At 37.1% G+C, this 24,984-nt stretch overlaps 1 protein-coding gene across 4 annotated transcripts in view; it reads left to right on the forward strand.

Moving 5' to 3' along the window:
• The first annotated feature begins 8,131 nt into the window (after positions 1-8,131).
• Positions 8,132-24,984, forward strand: part of LOC135947379 (uncharacterized) — a 36,977-nt gene continuing 20,124 nt past the window's right edge. For 2 of the 4 annotated variants that reach the window (XM_065496214.1, XM_065496215.1), the window contains exon 1: positions 12,532-12,787. In XM_065496214.1, coding sequence (XP_065352286.1) covers positions 12,688-12,787 — 100 coding nt within the window. In that variant the 5' untranslated portion in view covers positions 12,532-12,687. Of the gene's footprint in view, positions 8,290-12,531; positions 12,788-22,328; positions 22,372-24,984 lie in introns of those variants that run through there. The other 2 variants (XM_065496212.1, XM_065496216.1) reach the window with 2 other exon arrangements.

Genomic DNA, 24,984 nt, shown 5'->3' on the forward strand with positions numbered 1-24,984 from the left:
TGCTGGTTGCATTGGCCACAGCTGCAGTAAAAAGATTTAAAATGAGCTGTCTTTTCTTTCAAGCTAATTTTTGATGCATGAACACTCGCATGACATTGACACAGTTTGTTTTCACACGAATTTACCCTTCAATTAATTATTTATCTCGTGAGAAAAATACGAAAAATACAGTCAAATTGATGCAAACGTTGCTTCAAAGAAGTCAATGACTGCTGGCTTTTACCTCAGCGTGCCTAGAGCAGTTGTTGGAACTTGATGGTGTTTATGCACAAATGGGAGAGTAAAAATAATTACAGAAATTGCGCACACGCCCTATCGTGGCAGCTGGCTAATCAGCCAGATTTTTTCGCTCGGTGGAGGCCTCAATTCTTTACGCGCTCCATTTGCACCGAGTGCGAGCGAGTCGAGATCCGGTTCACCAATCAATCATGCAGCAGGTGGAGAGAGACAAAACCTTAAATGCACGCGCCAATAATAGTAATAATCACAGGTTTGCTTGTACAGGTTGTTGAATTTTCACATTTACGCACAGATTATTGGCCAGTAAGGTCCTTGGAACACTTATAAGAAACCGAGCGCTCAATGCAAAACGAACCAGCCGCCGCCGCGAGATATTTTCGTCCCGGATTAGAGAATTATGAGAGCGGTAATAATAATCAATCTTACTCAATCCACAACTAACACACAGATCTCACTTATGAGAGCACCCTGATTAGATGACTTGATTGGAATCCCCACGGGCGATGTTATTAATGCATAACACGACTTGCCAGATGACTTTTGGTGATAAAAAAGCTTGAGCACAAGACATGTACAAAAGGTGAAGGATTGGAAGTATATTGGATTGTTTATTCAATTATTAGAAGGATATGGTTGTGTGCGCTATCATATAAATTTAACATTAGTTTCTCACATCATTGACCTGATTTCTTCGTTTATAATCATTTCATCGCCAAGTAAACTTATTAATCTCAAGTTTTATCGTAAGATCTTTTCGTTTTTAAAACAAATAATGTTAGAGAAACATTTTTATGGACTCGTTCTCGTTAGAATCAGTTATATGTTTAGTGCTGTTTTTATGTATCCAAAAACAAAATCGAAAAAACTCAAAGTCATTTTTCATTGAACATGCATTGAAAAACTGAGTCTTTAAACCGACCACGCCAGAGTATTCTGGCCGTTACTAATTCAACCAACTGTTGTGAATTGAATTGTAAAAAAGGTCAGGATCAGGATTACCAAATTGCTGTAAAACAGTTGGTCATTTTATCATTTTAGGGTCACATTTTTTCGACCTTGAATTTCTATAAGACACACAAGCTGTAGCTAATTTTATTTTTTTGCAAAAGTTCCAACGTTCAGATAAAAGTTTATTTTTCGTTTATCAGATTAGTGACGACCAAAAGTTGGAATCGCAAATATAAAAATAATATAAGTAAGCGATTTCTGTGTTGTACATGATAATGACTTAATTAATATTTTAGCAGAAAAACAACTAAACTTTGAAAGACGATTAAGATAACATATATTTGTTAATCAATCATTTATGCAGCAATGCTAGCATCTGTCAGCCCATTCTTCCTACAGACGTAATTTTTGAAATCCAGTCGTATTATTTAAAGACGTGTTTATTTTATCATGCGGGCTGCAATCACTCCCTCTGAACTTGCCCTTCAAATATTTTCGTGAGCACGTTGGAGTAGAAGTCAGTTTCTTCGCACTTCTAGAGTTCATTTCATTGCATTTCAGCAACAATTAAGTTTGCTATTTTGACTGGTGATTGATTTTAATCTTGTTTTGCACTCTCTCTAGCCTATTTACGTTGTTTTGAGTTGTCGGGTGCTAAAGGCTGGGAGACCAAAGGTCATGATTAAGAGCGTCAGGGATGAGCGTGGATTAACGCGGGATGAGCGGTATGCACCCACGATTTATTCATTTCTGCCCACTTTCAACCTAAATATCAGTGAACGAATTCTTACTCGTTTTTGGCAGGCAAGAAAAAGGCGTGCAATAATCGAACGTTAAAATATAAATCTGCCAGTCAGCACATAAACTCTGGCCTTTTGAGCGAGGAGTACGTGATCGCCCAAATAATTGCACGAAGTCGAGCTATCCGTGCTCAAGGATGTGATTATTATGCGGCTCTAAAGGCTTAATCATATTATGCGCAGTACACAATTGGAGCAGAACTCGCATAGGAGGAAAATAAACAGAGCCATCCTTGACGAGCGATTTGTCCTGCCACCAAATGCTAATCTTGATTTTCCTCTTGAATTAAAAGAGCCGCAAAGGAGGAAAGTGCACTCTCGCTGCTGTTAGTTCAGTTCCTCCTATAAATTGCACTGCCCATGTCCTACATAAATTTTGTATTATTGTTGTTCCGCTAGAGTTGACGGAAGGAGGCACTCGAGTGGAACGAAGCAGTAAATTCAGACGCACACCTCCACGGTCATAAAAGGCAGTCAATCTGACGCTTCGTTGAAACCATACATCGCTTAAGCTCTGTTGGTATTAACAGATTAAAAGCATGAATGACTTTAAATTTAGACTGCCTGCTAGTCTGAGAGTGAAGAATATCCTTTGGTCGTTTTTTAAGTCACATCTATTTTATTTCAGGAATTTTTCAGCCCTCTAAAAGAATGGAAAAGCATTGTAAATGTTCTTAGGAATCTTCAATTTTAATTGGACATTTGAGCCATATCGAATAATTACGAGTGTTTAATCATTTATTGGAGCATAAGTTAGTATGATTCACCGTTAATCACATTTTCCCTGAAAATTTAAACTGGCAATCTCTTCTTTTACTTTCTTTATATTTTGTACTGTGTGATTTGGGTTTGGTTTAAATAGAATTTGGATTATTTGTGGTCCAAATCAAAACAAAAACGAACTGGATATAAATTTAAAAGCAAATCATTTTAATTTATTACGCTCCATTTAGGGAACATACATATCTCTAGATTTATTAAGGAAAATGTACTTAAATTACAGATGAAAGCAATCAGAAGCAGAGGGAATTCCCATTTCAATCGGATAAGTTGCTCCACTATCATTAATGTAAAACACTTCAAAGGTAAAAAGCTTGTCCTTCGGTCTCTGAGAAACGATTTAGTTTTGCAAATAATAATGCTCGTTCCCATCGCCTCTCCTGCCCTGCAACCCGTCTGGGATTCCCCCAGGTCGAGGAACTCTCATCTTCTCCAGCTACGCAGTCCTCTTAGCAACCACTTTTTACCCACAACAATTTCGGTGCAGAAATTTTCCTCATCACGATGACCACAGGGACTGCAGCAGCGAGCGAATACCCAAGCAGGGAATTTAACCTTCGCAAATATGGGAGAGCGAACCAGAAATAATTAAACTGTATTAATTACAATAAAATCATAACTGGAATCTCTTCACGGCGGGGTGAAGCGAAGGTAAAAGTTAATTGCGCTAACTGGACGAGGAAATTTCGCTAGGTTGTTCGCAAACACGGCAAACATCGACTTTGATGGACAGCCGGCGAGTTAAGTGCGCGTCTATTTACTCGAGTCGAACAGTGTGTGTGTTCTATGCACCTGCTCGGCATGTTTTGCCTCAAACAAGCAGCGCGAGAGAAACAATACGCCATCAATTATGACCCAGATTTGTCTCCTTGTATATGTATTTGTCGAACAGGATCAGTGTGACAGAGCAGAATGCTTTTTTGAGTGCTCGAGAATAGGGGTCGTGAAAAATAGATTTTGTCTCGATATCCAGATAAATTTTTAGTATGTATGTTTCTCTCTTGTTAGAAAATTTCAAGTGTGTGTTAGAAGAAATTTTCAGATAGCTTCACAATTCATCGGTAAATTCATGCTTTTTCCGCACTAGTTTCCAAATCATTTCTTCTATGCTGCATTATTCAAACAAATAAAGATGCCATACAATTTTTAGATGTTGAAAATTTAAATCAGTCTAAAAATGGGAAGATATGATAACAGAGGGGTTATTTCTCAAGAAACATAATTCCACAAAACATTTTCTTCCACTCATAAGTGTAAAATAATGCTAAATGCTTTGATTTGAATTCGGATCTCTAACAATTGATACAAATGGTAAAATTTCCTCAAAAATATTTGGCAGCAATAATGTCAGAAAATCTTTTAGCGTTCTTCGGTTAGATTTTTTAAGAACGAGAGTAAAAGAAGTTTTTTCTTGTTATTCAAACGTTTTAAACCATTTGGACGCATGTTTTATTAGCTGTACAAATCTCTTTAATCAAATTCATCGGCTGACGAGAAATAAAATAGATTTAGCAAGGGAATGATTAACAATTTAACACAACCCTCGTGCCAAAGAGAAAAACCCCGTTGGCTTTTATTGAATAATCGCGCTTTGCAATAGCACTGTAACGATCAAAATGCATTTATTGTTTTTTATTTGAAGTTCTCCAAGGCGCTTTTATATTCAGAACAACTAGTCTATTTATCATAAATTGTGTGTAAAATGTGCGTCAAGTATGACAGCACCGATCTTGCCTCACAGCAAATGCGCGCAATCCTTTTAATTCTAGATTTACTGCGCTCAATAAATGTGTATCTATAGAATGAGACCCTCTCTCGCTGTGCAACATTAATTAAATTTCTTCACCAAGCACGATGAACTTTTGATTACCAATGACGTCGAACAGGATTTGGTTCAGCCTCAATTTCAAAATAATTGTCGGCTATATTTGCACCAAATGATCTCTTCAATCAATTTTAAATATAAGCACGTCACGCATTTATGATGAAGTTTCAAGCTGCGAGCTGCGCTATTGGAATAGTGCATATAAATTCAAGGAAAACTGGTGCTAAAAAGCAGTCGCAATGAAGTTTGCACTGGAAACATCTCAAACAGCGGCATAATTGATTTTGTTGTCACTGCTCCCACTGCAACTTCTTTCACTCCCAGCGCTGAGAAAAATCGGGCTAGGCTCCAAAACGCACAAATCATGGAATGTATCTTAAAGCTTTCCATAAGCCGACGTTGACGTCGATGAAAGAAAAATATTCTCAAATTTGATTAGCGCAGAGGGCTGGGAAAGATGACGTGTGCGAGAAAATCTGTTGATTTGTTTGGCAAATACAAGCAGTGATATTTTTTCCCACAACTAGTTGGCATTAAGTCTTCACGTGCAAAGCAAGTGGCTGGGCCTAATACTTTTTCCTTTTTCCCACGCTTCAAAATATCTCAGCTTTTATGTTTCAAGACAAAACATAGTAAACCAAAATGTTTTACCTTTTTACTCATTTCCAGATATAAAAATGATGTTTTTTAACATTTAAAATTTAGAAAGAAGGTGAAAAATTCATTACTTTTATTGATTTTATAATTTAAAAAAATTGTGGAAGTTCAAATAATTATCCTTGAGATTTTAAAAAAATTCAAGATACATTGTAAAAAGCTGTATTTTCTTGTTCATGAAATTTTAATATTTTTAACAATAGAGCGGCAATATTAAACACAGATTTAAATGGAGTGTAGTCAGTGAATAATTTAGATTCTAATTTTGTTTTTACTGTGGATAAGCAGGGTAACATCTCCATATCCAAAAAGAAACTACGAAATAAAATAATATCTTCTGGAAACAAAAGGGAAAAAATCAGTCTGTCCGTTTAGTATTCTGACAAAATCATTTGGCTAGCTTTTTGACTGTACGCACAGGAGTTTTCATTCATACATAGGTTCGGTGACAAATTGTTCCACAAACGTTGGCAGATGACCTGAGAGCACTGTTTGGGCACTGGAACACTGAAAAATAAGGCCAATAGTCGCATTCGGTGAGCCCGCGGCCTGCGAAACAAAGCCACATTATGCATTACGTTGTTGCAAAACATCTCAAATAATCAAACAAAATTGTATTTGTTTGAAATAAAACCATTGCCATTTTCGCCAATCAGTCATATCAAAAGTTCGACACTTTTAAAATTATACTATACCATATGATTATGTTTTGCAAAACGATTAGACTACTGTTTTTGGGACGTTTTGGCAATCTGGGGTAGATATTAGATAGTCTAGTGGACTCAAACAGTTCAAAATTTCCTTTGATTTGATATCATATAATAATGAATTAAAGGCTGAAATTTATTTAAAAAGTAATTAAACAATGTTGATTGAAAAAGTGCCAAATAATGTTCACGTAGAGCCTGTAAGCAGATTGAAAAAGCTAGAAAATTTCGCACCAAATTTATTTGACAAGTAAACCAATTAAAAATTACTTTATTTTTTATGATGCGAAGCTTTTTGCCATTTATTTTTTCATCAAAAACCAGGAAGAGTCACTTGGCAAATTGGAAGACCCTGAATGTCGCGTGCCGAGATGAATTCCTCGCTGCCCCAATAAAGCAATTCGTCGTGGCGGCTTTTAAGGTGGAAATCGTATAAAAGCGAAGGCGGTGTGCGGGCTGCATTCGTTTACTTATTCATCTCGAACGCAGCAGCAGCCGCGCGCCGCAAAAGTCAAAGAACCTCGGGGCAAATAATGGCCAAATTGGGTCACGGTCTGGCCAAGGTTTCGTTCTCGGCTCACAGGCAGAAAGAACAAACCATATTATAACATTACACTCTGCCATAGTTGGTCGGTTCGCGATACAGATTGTCGCTCTCACTGCTCCCGAGCAGAGCAATCTGGCGGCGGCGGCGTTTGAATGAATGGATTTGAACACGGACGCACGGAACCTTCGCCCGTTTCGCATAGATGATCAATCTGCAGCAAAAAATTTGCTCACGCGACTGCATTTTTCACTCCTTAAATCGCTCATTAACGCAGAAGTTTAGTGTTGATTTTCATACCAAGAGAGAATAGCACACGTATGACTTTGAAGTTATTACACATTCCGAATAAATAAATTCAAATCACCCTCGCAACACGCGATTGTAAACCTTGGAATTCAATTGTTATCATTTTCCGTTGCAAGCAGAGGACACTGGCTGTGTTGGCTGATTAGTTTTGGCTGGCACAAAGTGGTTTGTGCTGAAAACATTGTAGCCCTAATTCATGAGCTATAGAATGGAACGTGAGGACACAAACTCTAATTGCACCTCATCTTCCATTACAGCTCATATAACTCATGAATTTGGGCTGCAACATTTTGGTAAATATGGTAAATATACGGAAAAATATAAGATTGATACACACCTGGGAAACTGAATTTAATTTCAACTGAAATTAAATTAAGTAAAAATAAATAGTTCATTAAACCAAAGAAGGTTTTGGCTAGTAGTGTCTTCTTTGCTGTCAATAAATGTATACCTAGAAATGGCTCTAAAATTACCCTAAAATATTTTATTTTAGTGTGATTAAGTAATAGGACACGTAAATTCTGCAGCCCTTCATCAGACATGGAAATCCAATTTAAGTGTAAATATTATAAATGATTTTGATTCATATAACACAGATGGTAAAAATTTACGTGGCAGATGAGCAGTAAAAATTTATTGGCCTAAATATGGTGCGATGGCTGATGCTAACAGAAACGCAAATGCAACACAAGCCACATCAATGTATGTGACACAATTTAATACTTGGATGATTTTCCTGGTCCGGTTAGCTTCCACATTTTAAAAAATTATTTCCTCATACCATTTACTTAACGATCGTCAATATTTTGATTTAAATTCAAGTGACGATGAATAGCCGTGTGTTTATTTGCTTCTTACATCCTGCATAAGAAAAGGAAAAGAAATAAAAATCACGTTTGCCTTTATAACGCGTATACGTAACTAAAGACGTAAAGAAACTGTTTGTCAGTCTTGTCCGTCACTTTCCGCCGAATTAATAGTTGTTTCGCACGGCTCACGTGCGAACACGGCGTAATTGACGTTTTTTCAGCTGCGTGACAACCTCCTTTGAATACACTCTTCAATGTCACCCGCCGGCGCTGACGTTATAAAATAACAATAGAGCTCGAAATAATGAAATATAACCATCGCTGATTGCTGCGCCTTTGGGGGTGTGCCGCTTTTTTGCATAACACATGAGTCCAGCTATTTTGAGTAAGTTTTCGATACTTTTATCTGCCCTCGGCCGGAATGAGCTATGCGAGCGTGTATGTGATGTCACCTGCTCTCGTTGATAATGACGGGTGTAAACGCCGTCGGCGCGGCGCTCTATCAATGCAGTGTTTACCGCGGTGGTCGCCGAACAGCACGCGTTGGATGACCACTCTCCGATGGAAATCGTCAGGTGGGTGATAGTGCCGCTCAAGGAACACCAAAACGAGCCCCAGATCAAGTATCTGCGCTACCTCCACAACAATGGCTCTGCTTTATATGAAATTGGTAAGTAAAGAATAATTTTCTGCAATTTCAAAAAAATGTGTCACTGTAAAAAGATAATATATAGGAAAGATAGCGAGAAAATATTTTGATTTAAGGGTGACATCTTGCATGGTACTTCACGTCAACAAATAATGACATCGTTGCTCCCGCTGCGGGAGAGTCGAAATCTTAAAAACATTTTTTTTTAATTTTATACTTTTGCATTTTTAATATTTTTACTTTCATATGATCCCTATATGGCGTGCGATGTTTGAATAAAAGAGAAAATTATTTAAATTAAATTGGCCCTTCAGTGGGCTGGGTCCCTGCGTGCGGCCTGGAGCACCCATGTTATCCGTTCGCGGTGTTATTAAGACCCTGGTTTCAGCATTCGTGCTAGTGCAGTGCGCGCCCTTCCCGGTCCTCGGACAGGGATAAAAGAGCAAAAAAATTATCCAAAGTAATAACTTTTTAACACAAAATTTATTCAATAAAATATTTGCTTGACTGCGTCAAATGACGAAGTCTCCTCATGAAATATTCATTTCTTGATTCATGGAGCGAAATGGATTGTATGATTGGTTAAACAATTGTTGGCAAATTAGCTTCGGTACTGAAAAGTCCAATAACGCACAAAAATAAATCAAATTTATATTTTAACAGCCACGCAATTTTCGCCAGTTACACACGTCACGTTATCTTGAATACGTCTTATTTGTATTTGCGGTTTTTTTAAGAATACACGCGTGGCTTGGCAAATATCACACTTGCAACAAGAAAGAAAGCAAAGCAAGCGAACCACCTGATGCTCTTGTGTATTTATGTATTTGTTAGAAGGCCGCTCTTCTGTCATCCGCCGGCTAAAATCTCTCAACTCACGCCGATCGATTACAATATATTGTGTGTCGGCACAACTCACTCAAATATAAATATGCCTTGTGTTGAATACTATAGGCAGATGCCATCTCATTATTATTAATGTGCACTCTGCTCTCTCACACAACACGCTAGTAGTACTTGACCTGCAAATTCAAAAAAAGAATAATTGTATCGATTTCACGCTGAGTTCTATTCCGTTTAGAAAGGAAATTAGCATAAGTGGCGGCGCAAGAGAAAAACGATCAAGCGCCGCTTAATAACGCTCGTAATTCAAAGTAGTCGAATTCGGACAGAGCAAGGCTGTTCAGAAATAAATTTTCGCGCTTTCTTTTAGCGCCGTTTGGTGATATATTTGAGGTCAAATGTTTCACAAAAGAAAAATCTTCTATAAATCAGAATCTTTAATATTTGCATCAGAAAAGGCACTTAAAACTGATCGTGTTTACGCAACGAGATAAAAGAAAAATAACGACTTTCATCATGAAAAGCACCTTGCAATTTGCTTCGGAATTTCAAAGGGCTTGTATATTTTTGCAAGGGGGAGTGGTTGCAAAGGTTGGGCGCGATTTTCATGGTTTCATGCATATTTCTTAGCTCTCTTTTTCAGTCGTTTTTATCGGCTGGTTGATATAGTTTTGCGGGTTAAGTTCTGCTGATCCAAACCCACGAGAGAACCCAGTGCGAGAATTTTAAGGAGTAATTTGTTTTTCTTTTTTATTTAAAAAATCTTTTAATTTGAGATTCAAGAGTTACAACAGTGTAATAATAAGATCTTTTTTCCGTGTCAGACTCTATGTTGCAAAAAGTCTGATTTTAAACAAGTGTGAATTTAAATTTTTTGCCCTCATAAACAATGAGAAAACACAATTTTACTGGTGGTAAAGCTTTTTTTATGGGATGCTTAGTTTTTCTGATTGAGTTAGGTTGTTTCAGCGACAACTGTAATGCAGGAAAAATTTTAACAAAGTAAAGAGAGTGAAGAAAATGTACCTAATCTTGTTATACAATTGACAAGAAAAGTACAAAAATATGGATGAAGTTTAGTTTTAGTTCCGAATGCTTAATGCAATAATTTTTTGTCTGAAACCTTGTTCCGAAGTCTATTAATTGAGACTTAAACCAAATACGCACATCTATTTTCTCGGAACTCACAGATTAGCATTGAATTTGATTGCGAGAGATAATCGCATACGGACGTTTAAAAGGTGAGCTGCGCAGAACATTATTTGCGAGGACACATCGTAGATCAGATTAAGATCCGATATGGTTCATCGTTGGCCGTCTGTCTCCTTGATCCATATTTTGGCGCGGCCTGAGCTTTCAAACACAATCGCACACACCCTGCGTTGTTTACTTACTCTAATTCAATTATTCTCCTTTCCCCCACGGGGATTTTCGCGCAAAACTACACCGTCTGGAGCAAATCCGCGTTTCAAGGCTCCACCAGGCCAAAATACGGCTGCAAAAGGTGAAAAAGTGTTAACTTAGCGAGGCTTCGGCCTTTTTAATTGCGACCCGAAAGGTCACCCCGAAATAATAATCACATCATTATCTCCAAATTACAATTTTGCAACTGGGCCGCGGAACGCACTCAAATGCATGCTACAAAGGCGGCTCGAGTGAACGGCAATTTGGCTGTCTATCAAGCGTAATGAATGGCATAACGCACACGTAATACTATGAATATATATGTATGTGCGCTGTCGATATTACACCTATGAGAGAAGTGTTTTCCAAAGCTAGTAATTAAAAAAGGAGGCGATAAAAATACCTTCTAGAAGTTTTTCACGGCTTTCTGTGTGAAATACCAGCAAAAATATCAAGCAGAAAAATATCAGTTTGGTTTGTGTCATCAAAATCTGATATTTCTTTGTATTTTTAAAAAAAGCATTTTTTAAATATAAAGATTATAGAATTTTATGTAAATTGATCTCTTTAAAAATTGCATGGTAATTTTTTTTAAAAAATATAGATAACCACATTACAAAAAAAACCTAATAAAAACATGTCGACCATTTCATTTTTATTGGCTTGGTCGTGCAAAATATCTCTCCTCGTGTGAAATTAAAATCAAATCTCTCTCAACGCACAAGAAAGATCCCAAACTCTAGCTCTAGAAAGTGTTGAATAGCGAGAAACGGTTGAAGCGGATAATTAAATAGAATTTTTTATCCATTTGATGGCGGCTGTTTGGTTCGTCTCTGTTTTTGGCTTCTATTCGCGTTTCAAATTCGCCGACAGAGCGACTTTCAAAGCCGCGGGCATTGCTGGCCTAAATACGCCTAATCTTCGAGTGCAAATCCGCTGTATAGAAGATCGCTTTCTGCCTAAGTGCCAATAAAAATGGGCAGAACGATCAATATAACTCGGGTCTCCCGCTGATCGTTGAATAAATATAGCGAATGAAATGGAAAGTTATTTGCGCCCGCCTGGCTTAATTGACCATTTACTTAAGTGAATTCGATCTCGTTGGGAAATCTGAATTTTCAAAATGCGTTTATTTGTTTGCCTGTCATAATTTCCTCAGTCGTGATTTCTTAAGAGGGGATTTAGAATGATTGCCTCAATTTTATTCAAGTCATCGTTCGGAGACTTATCTTAACGCTTTTATCTTGAGATAATCAAAGGCATATAGTCCAAACAAAGATTTAACACGTCTGTCGAGATTTGATGAATTGATTGGAATTGTGTCGTTTTTTGTACAACGTATTCACCTGATCTCAAGATATATTTTCCCACGTGCGCTTTATGAATGACGCACATTTTGAATCGGGCCACACAGTGCGAGCTACTTTACATTTTCTGTTAAGTCTTCAAACTTAAAAATGTATATTTAAATTTAATTACTCAAAAAGGTAAACAAAAAGTAATTTAAAATTTTGTTAAGTTTATTTTAACGTCATTTAAATAATTTATTTTATGTTAAATAAATTAAATTTAAATGCTTAAATTGCGAAAACAAAACGCTGAAAATTATTCATTCGAAATAACAAATTGTGTGGGGGGGGAGGGTTATTTAAATGTAATGTTCACATAACCTTATTATATACAATTATTTACTAAGTGTTCTAGCGTAAATAATCATGATCTAATTTACAGCGAAGCTTTATAAATTTCCTCAAAACGAGCGAGGCAATAACATCAAAAGCCTACAGCTCCCAAACATTTTAAATCAAATGTTTCGAATGAAATTAATTTAGCATGGTCATGATTTGGTGATAAAAAATTGATTAATGCGTACTTGCGTATATTTGATGAGAGGCTTCGCTGTCGAAGCCAGTGGGCAAAAAGGGTTCTCCTTCTCCTGGCGAACTTTAGCACACACACTCAGCTGGGGCCGAGTGTCTGTGTCTGCACCTAGCAGTATGCACTGACTCGTTGGCTGGTTCAGATCACTGTTGCCTTTCACCTCGTCACCGCTTTTCGTGAGTTTCTCCGCCAAATCAAGCCACAGAATGTGAGCCGAGCTTTTCCGACCAACTCGTGAGTCGCATTGGACTTTTCTCACTATTGGCAACCCTCGCGGGCTCTCGACGCGACATGTTGAACTGTACTTTAGGGGTGGAGTGCATCCTTCACGAGCACAACAGCCACCACCACCATCAACACCATCTGCACCACCCAAGCGAACAAGCAAATCGTGAGTCAATGATCTGGACATTTTTTAAAATTAAAACGTGATAAGTGTTATAATTTATTAATTACTTTTACTCATCAGCATATAAATTCAATATAATTTAACTTTGAATTAATTGGGATTCACCTTCGTTGATTTACATCATACTATGCTACATTTTTTAATATTTATTTATACTTGATATAATGTAATTACAGTTAATTTGATTATTTAATGAAAGCTACACGCCACAAGTATTTGGCCTATGTGGCTATCTCAACTAAACTAAAGATTTAAAAAGAAATCTTAACAATTAGTGCAATTTTTGTTCTTTTGTTTAAGTCGATGATTACGTAACATTGATAATTGTACAAGTCATGCCGCTAATTACTTTGAAATAACCTAATGATTTTCTAGATAAGCTCAATTAAGATACGAAAAAGAATAAATAAAGTGCTCATGAAAGTTGTTGTTGATGAAGTTAGCATTTTTGTTTACACTGATGGGCATAGTTTCATTTCTGCGAAAATCTGCTGAATAACGAGGCAAATTTGTTGCAATTTGTGTGTTCGATCGTTTTATTGCACCTCATGTTCTTGCATGAGCATGAGTTAAAAATTTGGCTCACACAGAGAGCAGGTGCATATTACCAGCCTTCGAATATAATTGTTACTCAAACTGGAAAGGGATTTTTTTCTTAATAATTGCACTTTTGTGTATTTAAAAAAAAAATAATAGTAATTTTGGAGGCAAATTGGTTGAACTCAGGAGAGAGTAAAAATATCTAGTGATTATAAAATAATTAAAGCAGCGCATGCTACGAATTATAGACTTGTAGTGAACGAAACAAAAACAACAAACTGTATAGTGAAAAAAGAGTTTCACTATAAACTCTATATAAGCAATGAGATTACATCTTTTTTTAAATACAAATTAAATTCTTGTGGAACTGAGAAAGAACAAAACAATGTTTCTGTTGATATCGCGTTCTCCACAATTTCTGCGTCTAAAAGACATTTTAGTTGTGGTCGGGCTGATCACTTATCTGATCAAACACATTGAACAGTGTTTTTGCCTGACAATATCTTTGCTTATTAATGTAAAAATCGTTAGAGAGACTCTTCAACACCGCGCCCCAGTGAAGTGGGCAGTTAATGTAGTCGATATTAATGATATTATCTATAAAATTGGTAAGATATTTTTAGGATTTTTATCAGCTTGGAATTCACAAAAGAACTCGTTCAACCCGCTACTTCAGCTTTTATATCAGAGGCCCTAAAAAGGATTAATTATTTAAATAACTGAGTGAAAAGGGTGTCTTGAATGGCAAAAATATGTTACTTAATTTTGATAATTCAAGTTAAACCATAAAAAATTAATTTCCCTTTTTGATTTGGAAAATGTTACTTTTTTGACATCAGCCCTTGAAAAGCATCTTTCAATAATATTTTTTGTACGGTTTAAATTCCCCTTAATTTTTATTTGTTTATTCTTCTCTTGAAACAAAACAGTGCTAATCATACTCAATTGAGCATTATATTGAAATGAATGAAACAATGACATTAAACATTTATAAAAATCTTCTTCCGTAACAAAATTTTGGCCTCCAAATCTCGAATTTTCTTCCTCAAAAGAAGCCGCATGCAATTAAGCGCATTACGCGAAGTCGGCAGTGTCAGTGTGAAATTTTCCCACTCGTCAAACTCCCAGTCAAAGATGTGCAATTTACACAACCCAGACGCGCAGAAATGACTAATGAGTCCGCGTCCGTCGACGAACACGAGGCGTTGATGCCGGTAATGCTTTTGAATTGCAACGATCACACCTGTGCTGTTCAAACACTCGGTGTGTACTTTTTCAATTGAGTCGTGGCTGCGGAGATTCAGTGGAGCGTGTCTAAAGAGTCGCTAGTGATTGCAGACGCCGGATAAATCGTTGCAAAGTCAAGGCCGCGGAAGAAACTGCAAGCTGCTGTATTATTTTCACTTATCTGCGGGTTTTTGTGTGCTTATATAAAAAGAGAAAATAATGATGCATGCGGCAGGTTTGTCGGGCGCAGCCGTAAATTCGAATGTCAGATTTTTTGCCTTGAAACGCGCAAATTGCAGGCAAAGTCGCTTTATTGCCGCCGCTGCTCAGCTCGCAGCCCAGCTATAGTCCCCCGGAATAATAAAAGTTTAGACTTGGTGTCACGGTTGTACGTGATCATGACCGCTGGCTACTCCGGCTCCCACAATAATACACATACACATACATATATTTTATTATACTGCCTCGGCGCCAATAACCGCGAGCACACATTTAATGGCTCTTAATTAAAATGCTAAAGCGCCAGCCAATTTCGTGCTTATTTAGCGGAAAATTCGGCTCAAAATTCCATTTAGAGCAGCCAACTGTTACGTTTTAAGGATTCTAGGAAAAGAATATGATTTACGGGATTTTTGGGACTTGATCGGCAGTTGATTAAAAGTTCTTGAGAACTTTTGCATTTGAAAAAACAAAGGTCAGTTTCTAACCTTGATTTTAGTTTTATCAAAATTAAATTTTTAACCTGAAACGTAAGGTAAATTTTTAAATGTATAAAGGCTTACAGAGACTTTAAATCAAATAAAACGCACTGATTTTACTTACAGCACAAACGAGTTTAATTTAAATAAAGACTAATTGGAAAGCTATTAGCTATTTAAAGTATAGGGAAAAGTTTGTTGTTACTGATGATTCGTTACTAAAAAATCGTTATTTGAATGCAATTTTTATATAATAAGGGAATAATGTTCTCTGCTCATAATTTATTTTAGCATTTTGCAAAAGAAATTTTATTTCAGGAAAGAAAAAGATTAGTATTTTTTAAATTTAATAAGGTTTTCGGGTTTCTGTGAATTGTAAAAATGCGTTAATATTTTATCAAAAAGGTATAAATCTAATTTCTTATATATTGCTTGCAATTTTCCATCGAAGCTTTACATTTGCTCCATATTATCTGGTGATCTTTAATAAGATTAAATAAAAAGTGAAAAGAGGTGTGACCTCCGTAAGAGCTCTTCAAAATATCTTGCACGTAATTTTCCCTTGTTGAACTGTCTCAGCAGCACATTGGAATGAGTACAAAGTACAAACACGTCAAGAAATTGTTCATTCACATATATAATCTGAAATTGCAACACAAGAGCTAAAATAACCAGTGGTGCTGGAAAGGTGCTTTGGACGACTGAGAAAAAAAACACTTTCTTATTTGCTCCTGATTCAAAACCAGCATCTGAGCACACCTGCTGCTCGATCCCTGCCCCAGCCAGACGAGGCGGCGAAAATTGCTAAAGACTGCGCGCGAAGCGATTAATATTTTGCGTCGGCTTCCTCTTGCAGATCAAAGTGCATTCGGCGCCGGGGGAAAAACAATGTGAGGCAAGTCGCCGAATTTCTGTGTGCGGCCGATAACATTTAATTAGGATAGCGGCCGATAATCATCATCAGCTGGCGGCTGCGGCGGCCGGGGCAACGAGTTCATCGAGCGAATTTAATACCCGGCGGTGAGAGAGTCGACTATTATGCAATAGCGAGACAAACCAGTCTCCGCGAGAGAGATAAACGCTGGATACAGCAGAATGTTTTAATGGAAAAGAGCAGAATTATTGGAACACACACGTACGTAGGAGCAGAGGTATTTTCTTTCCAACGCGGTCGGTTTAATTACCATCATGCAACCTGAATGACAGCATCGAATTGAGCTGCTTGTGAAAAATCCCTATCGAGAGCCAGAATTCTGTGTTACACAAGTTAAAATATACCTCTATGTTGCAACCATTATGAAGATATGGGTTTATCCGTGTACACGGACTTGTGAGTTAAGTCGTTTTCTCGATCAAAAAGTCAGTTTTTGTCATTAAAAATAATGTAAAAGATCTGTTTTGAGGTGAGTTTTAAATATAGTTGAAACAAGAGGTAATGATATTAGAACTAGTAATGACTATATTTGTCACAAACTCAATCCTTTGAAATATACATAATATTTAAAAAAAATACTGCTGTTTAAAAAAAAAATTGTTTCAATAAATTTTTAATCTATTGTGAGAAAGAGAGAAGTGTTGCAGAAATACAGCTATTTCAGCGCTATAGAAATAAAATAATTTCTGGTTGCTCAGAAAAAACCTGAGAAAAAAAAATTGAGAAACTATTGTCAAAATGGGAAAATTGCTCAAAATTTCATAATTTATCTTATTATATCCATGTATACCATTGCGTGCAAAGCATGCACCAAAAGTATAAACAAATAAAGGATAGATAAATTAACTTTCTCTGTCAACCAAAATATTTTATCAGCTTATTGCAACGATCATTTTAATCGTTGACCAAATAATAAATTTATTTTTAAGAAGTGCTTGTTTTTATCATCGAAACGCTAGATAAGCTAGTAATTATTGTGCTTCACAGTTATTGCATGCTTTTGAGCCTTCGAAATCAGACCTGTTGTCCTGCTCCTGCCATTCTTGACTTAGCAGTTCGTGTCTAAAACACTCGAGAACCAAATAATATTATGCAACAGCTGACTTGTGGTTGCTTTGGAATTAAAAAAAACGTTGACATTCTCGCCAATCTTGTCTCGTGGCGTTTAACAATTTTACAACAATGTAATACCTTCTAAATGTTAACTTTAATTACCTATGAAAGTCAACTTCCGCGGTCGAGACTAATTTCCTTAATTTCCTCATAGCGCACATTATGTATAAATATCCCAGTTGGGCTGAGGAGACACTGAGTTATTGCAGCTTTCACAAATCTCGTACACAAAAATGAATTAAATTAGCCGTTTGAGTCATTGAGTAAGAAAGCAGTTATTTTCAGAGTTAACCCTGAATGGGCAAAATCAATTAAAAAGCAACCTCGCATTTTTCACTTGCTGCCTCTCAAAATTTATGAACGCGATGCGGGTGCTGAAAAACGAACATTAATTTTAATTAAATGAACAAAACCAAATAATAAAAAATGTCGCCGGGCGAAGAAAGCGCAAATGGTGCTTGTTCTACAAAATTTATTGGTGTTGACAGTAAAACGCGCGTCAAAGCCGAATGTAGAATTAGCTCACCTCGATTATCGCGCTTAAGGCATCTCTCGGCCGCACACACAAATATAATTCTCCGCGCTCGCGCTCGTGCATGTGTTTAGCAGGCGAAAATAATGTAAACGGAGGCAGTTCCGCCACAATGTCACACCTTGTTTCAAGTTCAAAAGATTGTACGCAGGCAGTCGTGTGCTGATGCCGAGCGCGAAACACACAACAAATGAAATTGAGCTGAGAGAGCGCACAATGGGAATGAAATATTATGTTGTGGCCTTGCATGCTATACACATATTATTGTTGGCTGCGCACATTTCTTCCGACGGCGATCAAGTGCGATTTGCAAACGGTTGTTGCACTTCCTCCTCGCTCTAGATTACACTCAATTTGACTCCTTTGCATTATTCAAAACACAAGATCTTGCGTCTCTCGTCTGTAAAATTGCCTCGTTTTGTCTTGCATAAAATCCAATAACTTATTTGAAGCGTGAAAAACACACAGAATTTTTATAGAGACAAGCTGAATTCGCGCAACAACGCATTTTCCGAAAAATGAACTTTTGCTCGTTGGAGCATTTTACTTCAAACCAAAAAAAGCACATTTTTAGCAAACTAGATAACTAAAAAATTAAATTTGCAATATCAATTTAATCGCCTCTGGTTTTACAATGTACTGGGAAAATGACTAATGATGTCTACTTCTAGATTAATAAATTTTTTGTAATATTAGGAAAAAGTGAAAAAAATTGTCAGGTTTCTTCAGAAAAAAACAGCGGTGTTTTTTGAATTTCAAAATTGGAGAACTCTGCAAAATTTCAAGTGATTTTAAATGTGTACTGTGGCAAATACTTCAACATTTTTGTTTGTAAAGCAGGACGCCCACAGGACTAATAGTGCCATGTCTCAAAAGTCACTCGCAAGAAAAGTTTGCTTTTTGCGTGGACTATCTTACAGAACCTATTTTTTATATTTTTATTTATATCTTTAAAATTTTTAAAATTATCATTTACCTGAAGCAAAAAAATCTGATCAGAGCGGATGTAACATGTCTGTCTAATTGGTATATAAAGCCGATTCTGCTAGGTCAAAAAAGTTTTAATTGGAAGGCTGTGAAGTGGCCGTGCGTAATCAATATCCTGCAGGATGGAATTTGTCACAACATTGACGGGAAATTGCCCCCGTTTATAAAAATCTACGCAGTGTGTGTGTGTGTGTGAGTTGATAATCGTCCAAGATCATTGGCTGCGCTCTAATTTGAGGCCTACCTCACCTTGCCAGCTAGAAAAGTTATATGTGCAACACTAAACGGCGTGTGATGGAAACCTTCGCGGATACAAATATAATAAACGCAGCGTCTGCGCGGACTCTCTTGGAGGCTGCTGGAACCGTACGTGAAAAATCCTAGCGGCGAGCAGAGCTCAGCCAAAGTCGTTATTAATCAAATTGCAGTGGCACACACACACACACTCGCAAGCCAAGGATTTCTGAATATAGTCGTGCCCGAGAGAGTTCAAAAGCCTTAATAATGGACCGCAGCGGGATCTCTAAATTGGCCGCATCACCTTCTGCCGAGAGAGTAAGAGAATCGGAGAATAAGGACTTTCGCACTGATAACCTAGCTTTTGGCGGCTATATAGTGGCTCAATTTACAGAAAAGTCCAGCATTAGGAAACATTTCTGTTTGGAAACGTTTTCCTAATTTATTTGCAGCTCTCTCGAAAGGCAATAGAAACTAGTTTTTGTTGTAGTCTATTTTGACCCATTTCAGTCAGGATTCATCATTTTCAGCAGAGAGGTCGAGATTTTGTCCTTTTAAGGAGCACACGCCTTCGCTTTTGTTTCGTTTTTTTTATTGAAATTTATCCCGACACACACGTGCGCCTGAGTCACTTCATAATGAATGGCCTTGGTCATCTGGCCGAAAATGCGGCATTAGATTATTTTTTTGCTCACACGCACACACATGCGATCGTAAATGAGAGGAAAGGTCACTCAGCGCCCAACAAATTTATCTTTTCTTTTTTCCAGCGGCTCGGAATTAAGCCTGCTGATGATGATATAATAAAAAAGGAGCAAGGATATGGCGCGGGTGAGCGGAAAATCGTTTGTGTTTTGATTGGGTGCCCCGTAATGAGGGCTAAGGTCGCCACCAAAGGATAAATCACGGTTTTTTCGCTCTCTCAAAACGTTGTTGCCTGAACGCGACTTCCTCCTTTAAACCCTTCATTACTTTTAAGTGCATTTTCTTAATTGCGGTGAAACTAATTTTACAATATTGATAACATATTTTTAAACGATATTAAAATAACAATTATGTATTAATTGGTCAGAAGCTCAGTTAAAGTTCAATCGTTGACCAGTGTACATCGGTCGCTCTTTGGATGAATCATTTAGAAAATCCGCCATGGATCAGGATTGCTGGAATGCCACTGGCGAACACGACCCTGAGTTGTGCAGTAAGTTGGTGCATGCATATGGAGATTCCAAAAACTTTTTCGATCGCCTCAAAGAATCAGTGAGTGAAAGAGACACATAATGTCGCGTTCTGACGGCAACAGCCGCGCTATTTTTATCTTGATCCTGGTCAACAAGCAACACCTTGATTTTGATTTGCTACGCCTCGTTGTCGACTTTGCTTTATGACTTTTCTGCGCGCATACACACACGTATAAAAACCGCCCGTCTCGGTCAGGAGAAAGGTGTCAATACATTTAGACTGATTTCCGCACTGTGAGTCTCGGAAGGCAAATAAAATTGCCTTTCGACGTTTCGACAGGAGACTCTTCAAAATTATACCAAACATCATTATCCCTTTTGCTGTCATCATGGTATTTTTAAGGCAAATACCGTAGTGATTTAGTTATCACGTGGATCATGCATTGGAAAGGGGTGAAAGGGAGCGATGAATTTTGTCATTGCAACATACGTCTCTTTAGGTTGTAAAAGGTAACACCCAAATCCTTTCATTTTCTGCTTTGGTAAAATATTCACCACAACGTTGTCCATCAGAGTTGAAATGGCAAGTTGAATTACCAAAAGAATAATTAGTCCTAGTCCACGTTAATGATGATGATGACTTAATATATTATATTTTTTAAATTGCTTCTAAAGCAGACCTGAGCTCTACAGGTGGCATTTATTCACGAGAGGCTGATTTGAAATTGACAACTGATACCGCATTTTGCATGTGTTGGAGTGGCGTGCAAAATCACTCTTTATATACTTTTGGCAGTATGCGTGAACTAATTTCACGCGGAAAATATCTAGCATTTCAAGGAATAGACCCTGGTGCGGGGGCAACGATGGTCCTTCAGAGAATCGAGCGTGTACTGCCCCAATGCAACAATGAGTACGCGATGTTATCGGGCGCTTATAAATATGAATCGTTGCCTAATGATGGCTAAATTTTGGAAATATTTTCTCCTCCCCGTGCTTTGAATTTGTTTGAAAAAATTTCTGTGATTTTTATCAAACTTCTTTGCTTCTTTGAAGTGCTTTTGAGAATATGAATTTAAGACTCTCTCAACATGGTTGTTTTGTGTTATTCCAGTAATGAATTCGATTCGTTATTCCGGCATTTTTAAGACGATCATACCAACCTTTACGTTAAATAATACATGCTCTGAAAAATGGGAAAGAGCTCTAAGTGTCCCAGGTTGCCGTTTAAATTTGCGAGAAAATCGGCTCAAACGTTTACATGCTACTATTCAAAAATCATTGTAAATATTCCGACTTAATGAATAAAGGAAAATTTGAAGCACTCTCCTTATTGGGAACCATGTTTTATTTTTTGGGAAATTTTCAAATTCTGAAATTTAACTGTTTTAACTGTTACTTGGTCCTAATTTGATTGTTTAACATTGTTGAATGATTATTTAAACTAACAATATGATCATCTACTTATTGCAGTCAATAATTCAGATTAGTTTTTGTCCTGTATCAATTCGCAATTCGCTTTAAAGTAAGAGAGCACAAAAATTACATACACCGTTTTAAATTTAACAACCCCGACATCAATAATTTCTTATTAAATGCGTCTATCTGGTTATTACGCTCAGGGACTAACAATAAAAATATAATGCAGGCGCGTTTTACAAAGCGCGGTGAGGTGATAGTGATTCGAAGCGACGCACGAAGAATTGCGTGAAAATAAAAGCGCTTTTATGGCTCATTCATGCAGTTTACGCGCAGAAAAATGATTTTACTCGCTCTGCGTGCATTTGTGTTCACTTTTTCTCAAGGGAACGCGGAGAATTATTTGTCTCGGCGTAGTAAACAAACCGAGGCGAACAAGGAAAACCGAAACCGAAAGTCACGCTGGCGAAGAGACCTGCTCGCTCTTTTATGATACTTCGCTGTAAACAAATTTGCAGCCTGAGATGCATCGAAAAACAAGCTGCGCGCGTGGCGCATTCTAGACCCTTCCCGTTTGCGAATTAAGTGTTGTGCGCAGCCAGAATTGGGTGTGCCGCGGTGCAGGAAAATTTTGGCCATCCGAAAGCAGAGTCAGTGTCGATTTAGACCGTGAATGGAATGCATTGAATGGATTTTTGAAGGTAAATTTTCTTTACTTTTGAGTACAGTTTGATTCCGAAAATATTTTTAGTAACATAATATCACCTTACATTTTTTCGTTAAAAATGTTTTGTTTTGCGAAACAAACTGCAATGTGATGTGCATTTAAAAGGGTAAGCTTGCCATGCATCCCTTCTGAAATTATTTGAAATATTACTTGCCGTTAATGAGAAACTGCTCCGACGTCACTATGTGTAAATTAAAATAAGTCATTGATATTTTTTGTAGGATCTAATTGATGACTTTGATTTTGAATCGAACCTAAAACTCTTAGCTGCATTTATTGCGAACAAGGATGTATTTCGTTCAGACGAAAAAATCAATGTTATTTTAGTAGGATTACATATTTCCAAATTTGCTGTGGACTTGGAAAATATTTGTAGATTGCTGCAAACATTATCAAGAAATGTAATATAACGAATCATATTTTTGAAATTAAAATTTTTTTATATTTTTTGCCAAAATTGTCTAATCATTCTCATAAAATTTATAAGTTTTGAACTCTCATAATATTGATGCGTAGTTAAGTCGCATTTTTCAACACTGGTAATTACTGGTCACGTCACAATAATAAAATTGTGAATGAATCACTGTTTAACAAATATTTTTAAAACAAATTCTGATGCGTAATTTTAAAAACATTTTTATTGTACGTGAGTGAAGTTTGCGTGAAATTATGGAAGAGGAAGAACTCTATTAGCAATACAATATATTATTTGTTGCGCATTTCGAACCGCAGCAAACATCCTGCAATTACCTGATAAAGTCTCCATTACTAAAGCATTCAAAACTTATGTATGTTGCATTGTTGAGTTTGTCTCCGAGATTGCAATCTGCTTTTCCCATAGGCCACAAAGGTGGCGAAATGACTCGATTGTGAAGACGCCGCTCCCTTTTTGTGGATCGTTTTTTGAGGATCTGTTCCGCTCGCTCGAGTCCTCCAAACTAAGGTTTGAGCGGCAATTGTTCATATATTTAATCCGACCGACTGAGGTAATTACGTGTGTTGTATTTGTATATTAAACGCTTTTGGTGCCGTGACTTTGACCCAATAATTTGCCTGTGGTGAGAAAAACGTCGGATATTATAATGCGCTGCACGCAGATGACACACACGTTGGAGCAGTTGTCACAGCCTCTGATACATGGAAAGTATTTTCTAATACATTCATATTGTTGTAATAAAAGTGGGCTTATATAGGTCAATTTGTTTCTGAAATGATTGGCATTTCATTGCCTCGGATCTCGTCGCGTTTGATTCAAAGAACAAAGGCTTATTCGTGTCTCCTTGGCTTCCTGCGGAACAGAAGTTTTTAATTTGCTTATCGCGACGAGGAAGAATACAAAACACCCGCGCTTTCAATTAACTTCAGACGATTTAATTATACTGTATTCGTCCTTTTCCCACTCGTTCGTGGAAGGCTTGTTTTTGACGCCTCGTAATGAATTGCAATGTTATGCTTTTTGCACAGGTCGCGTGGGTTTCGTCGAGTGTTAATCTCACTCGCGGTGTGTTATTGTGCGGTGAGCAGCCGCGACGCTTTGGGCGGACAGCCTTTTGTGAACAAGGGGAATCGAAAGTAAAACTGCCGCTGTTCTTCTTAAATTATGAATCTGCCACTTTGTTTAAAAAAATTACATTCAATATATAGTGTTCATGGTCGGCCAGCAAGCACGAACGATAGAAAAATGAAAGTTTTTTGATAGGTAATATCTTTGGCCGAAAAAATTGATTTTCAAGGGCGGAAATCGCGGAGTTGGCGTATGTGAGAGCACCAGAGGTCAAAAGCTACAATTTTTTCTTATTATGATGCCATGATTTTACTATAAAAGCAGCGTCAAAAAGTAAAGAAGCAATGTAATTTTCTATACTGTCTGCTCTAGCAAAAGCGGATTTTTAACAATATGTGGTGATCACGCACTCTCTCACCGAAATATCACTTTATCCTCCAGTCGTCTATAACATGCTTTACTATCCCAGGCTCCGCCTACACAACAGGTGCAGTTAATTTACTAATTTTCTTTCTTTAAAATCTTCAATAAAGGTAAATGACCAAACAACAGCAGAGATAACTAGAATTTTTCATGTTGTTCAAATCTTCAGCTACATCGGTCTCCGTCAATTTTTGTGTCTTTTTAAACACTTTGGAACGTAAAATTTCTCATAAAGTAAAAAAAAAATATTAAAAATGTATGGCTGGTATGGCTTAAACATTTGCTAGAGCAAAAATATTGGCTAGCAAAATTTTGCAATTCTCTTTTTTCATTTTTTGCGTTTTGACGTTAAGATTGATTTCCAAAAAATTTTCTATCCGTGTTTTACACTACATAATTTTTGTGCAACTATGTGACGTGGGTCATCTAGGGGTCTAAGATGGAAACAACAATTCCCAAAATAATTAAAATATAGTTTTAATAAAAAAGAAATGTCCGTGAGTATCAACTATCGTAATTTCAATACACTTTATTCGCTGAGGAGAGGATCAACACAAAAACATGACTCGCATATTTATTCAATTTATTGCAATCCAGACACTCGATTGATGATTTGATAGTTTTGAACTTATTAAAATATTTTTAATGAGGTGTTAGCGA

This window comes from Cloeon dipterum, chromosome X, assembly GCF_949628265.1.
Source record: "Cloeon dipterum chromosome X, ieCloDipt1.1, whole genome shotgun sequence".
NCBI lineage: Eukaryota > Metazoa > Arthropoda > Insecta > Ephemeroptera > Baetidae > Cloeon > Cloeon dipterum.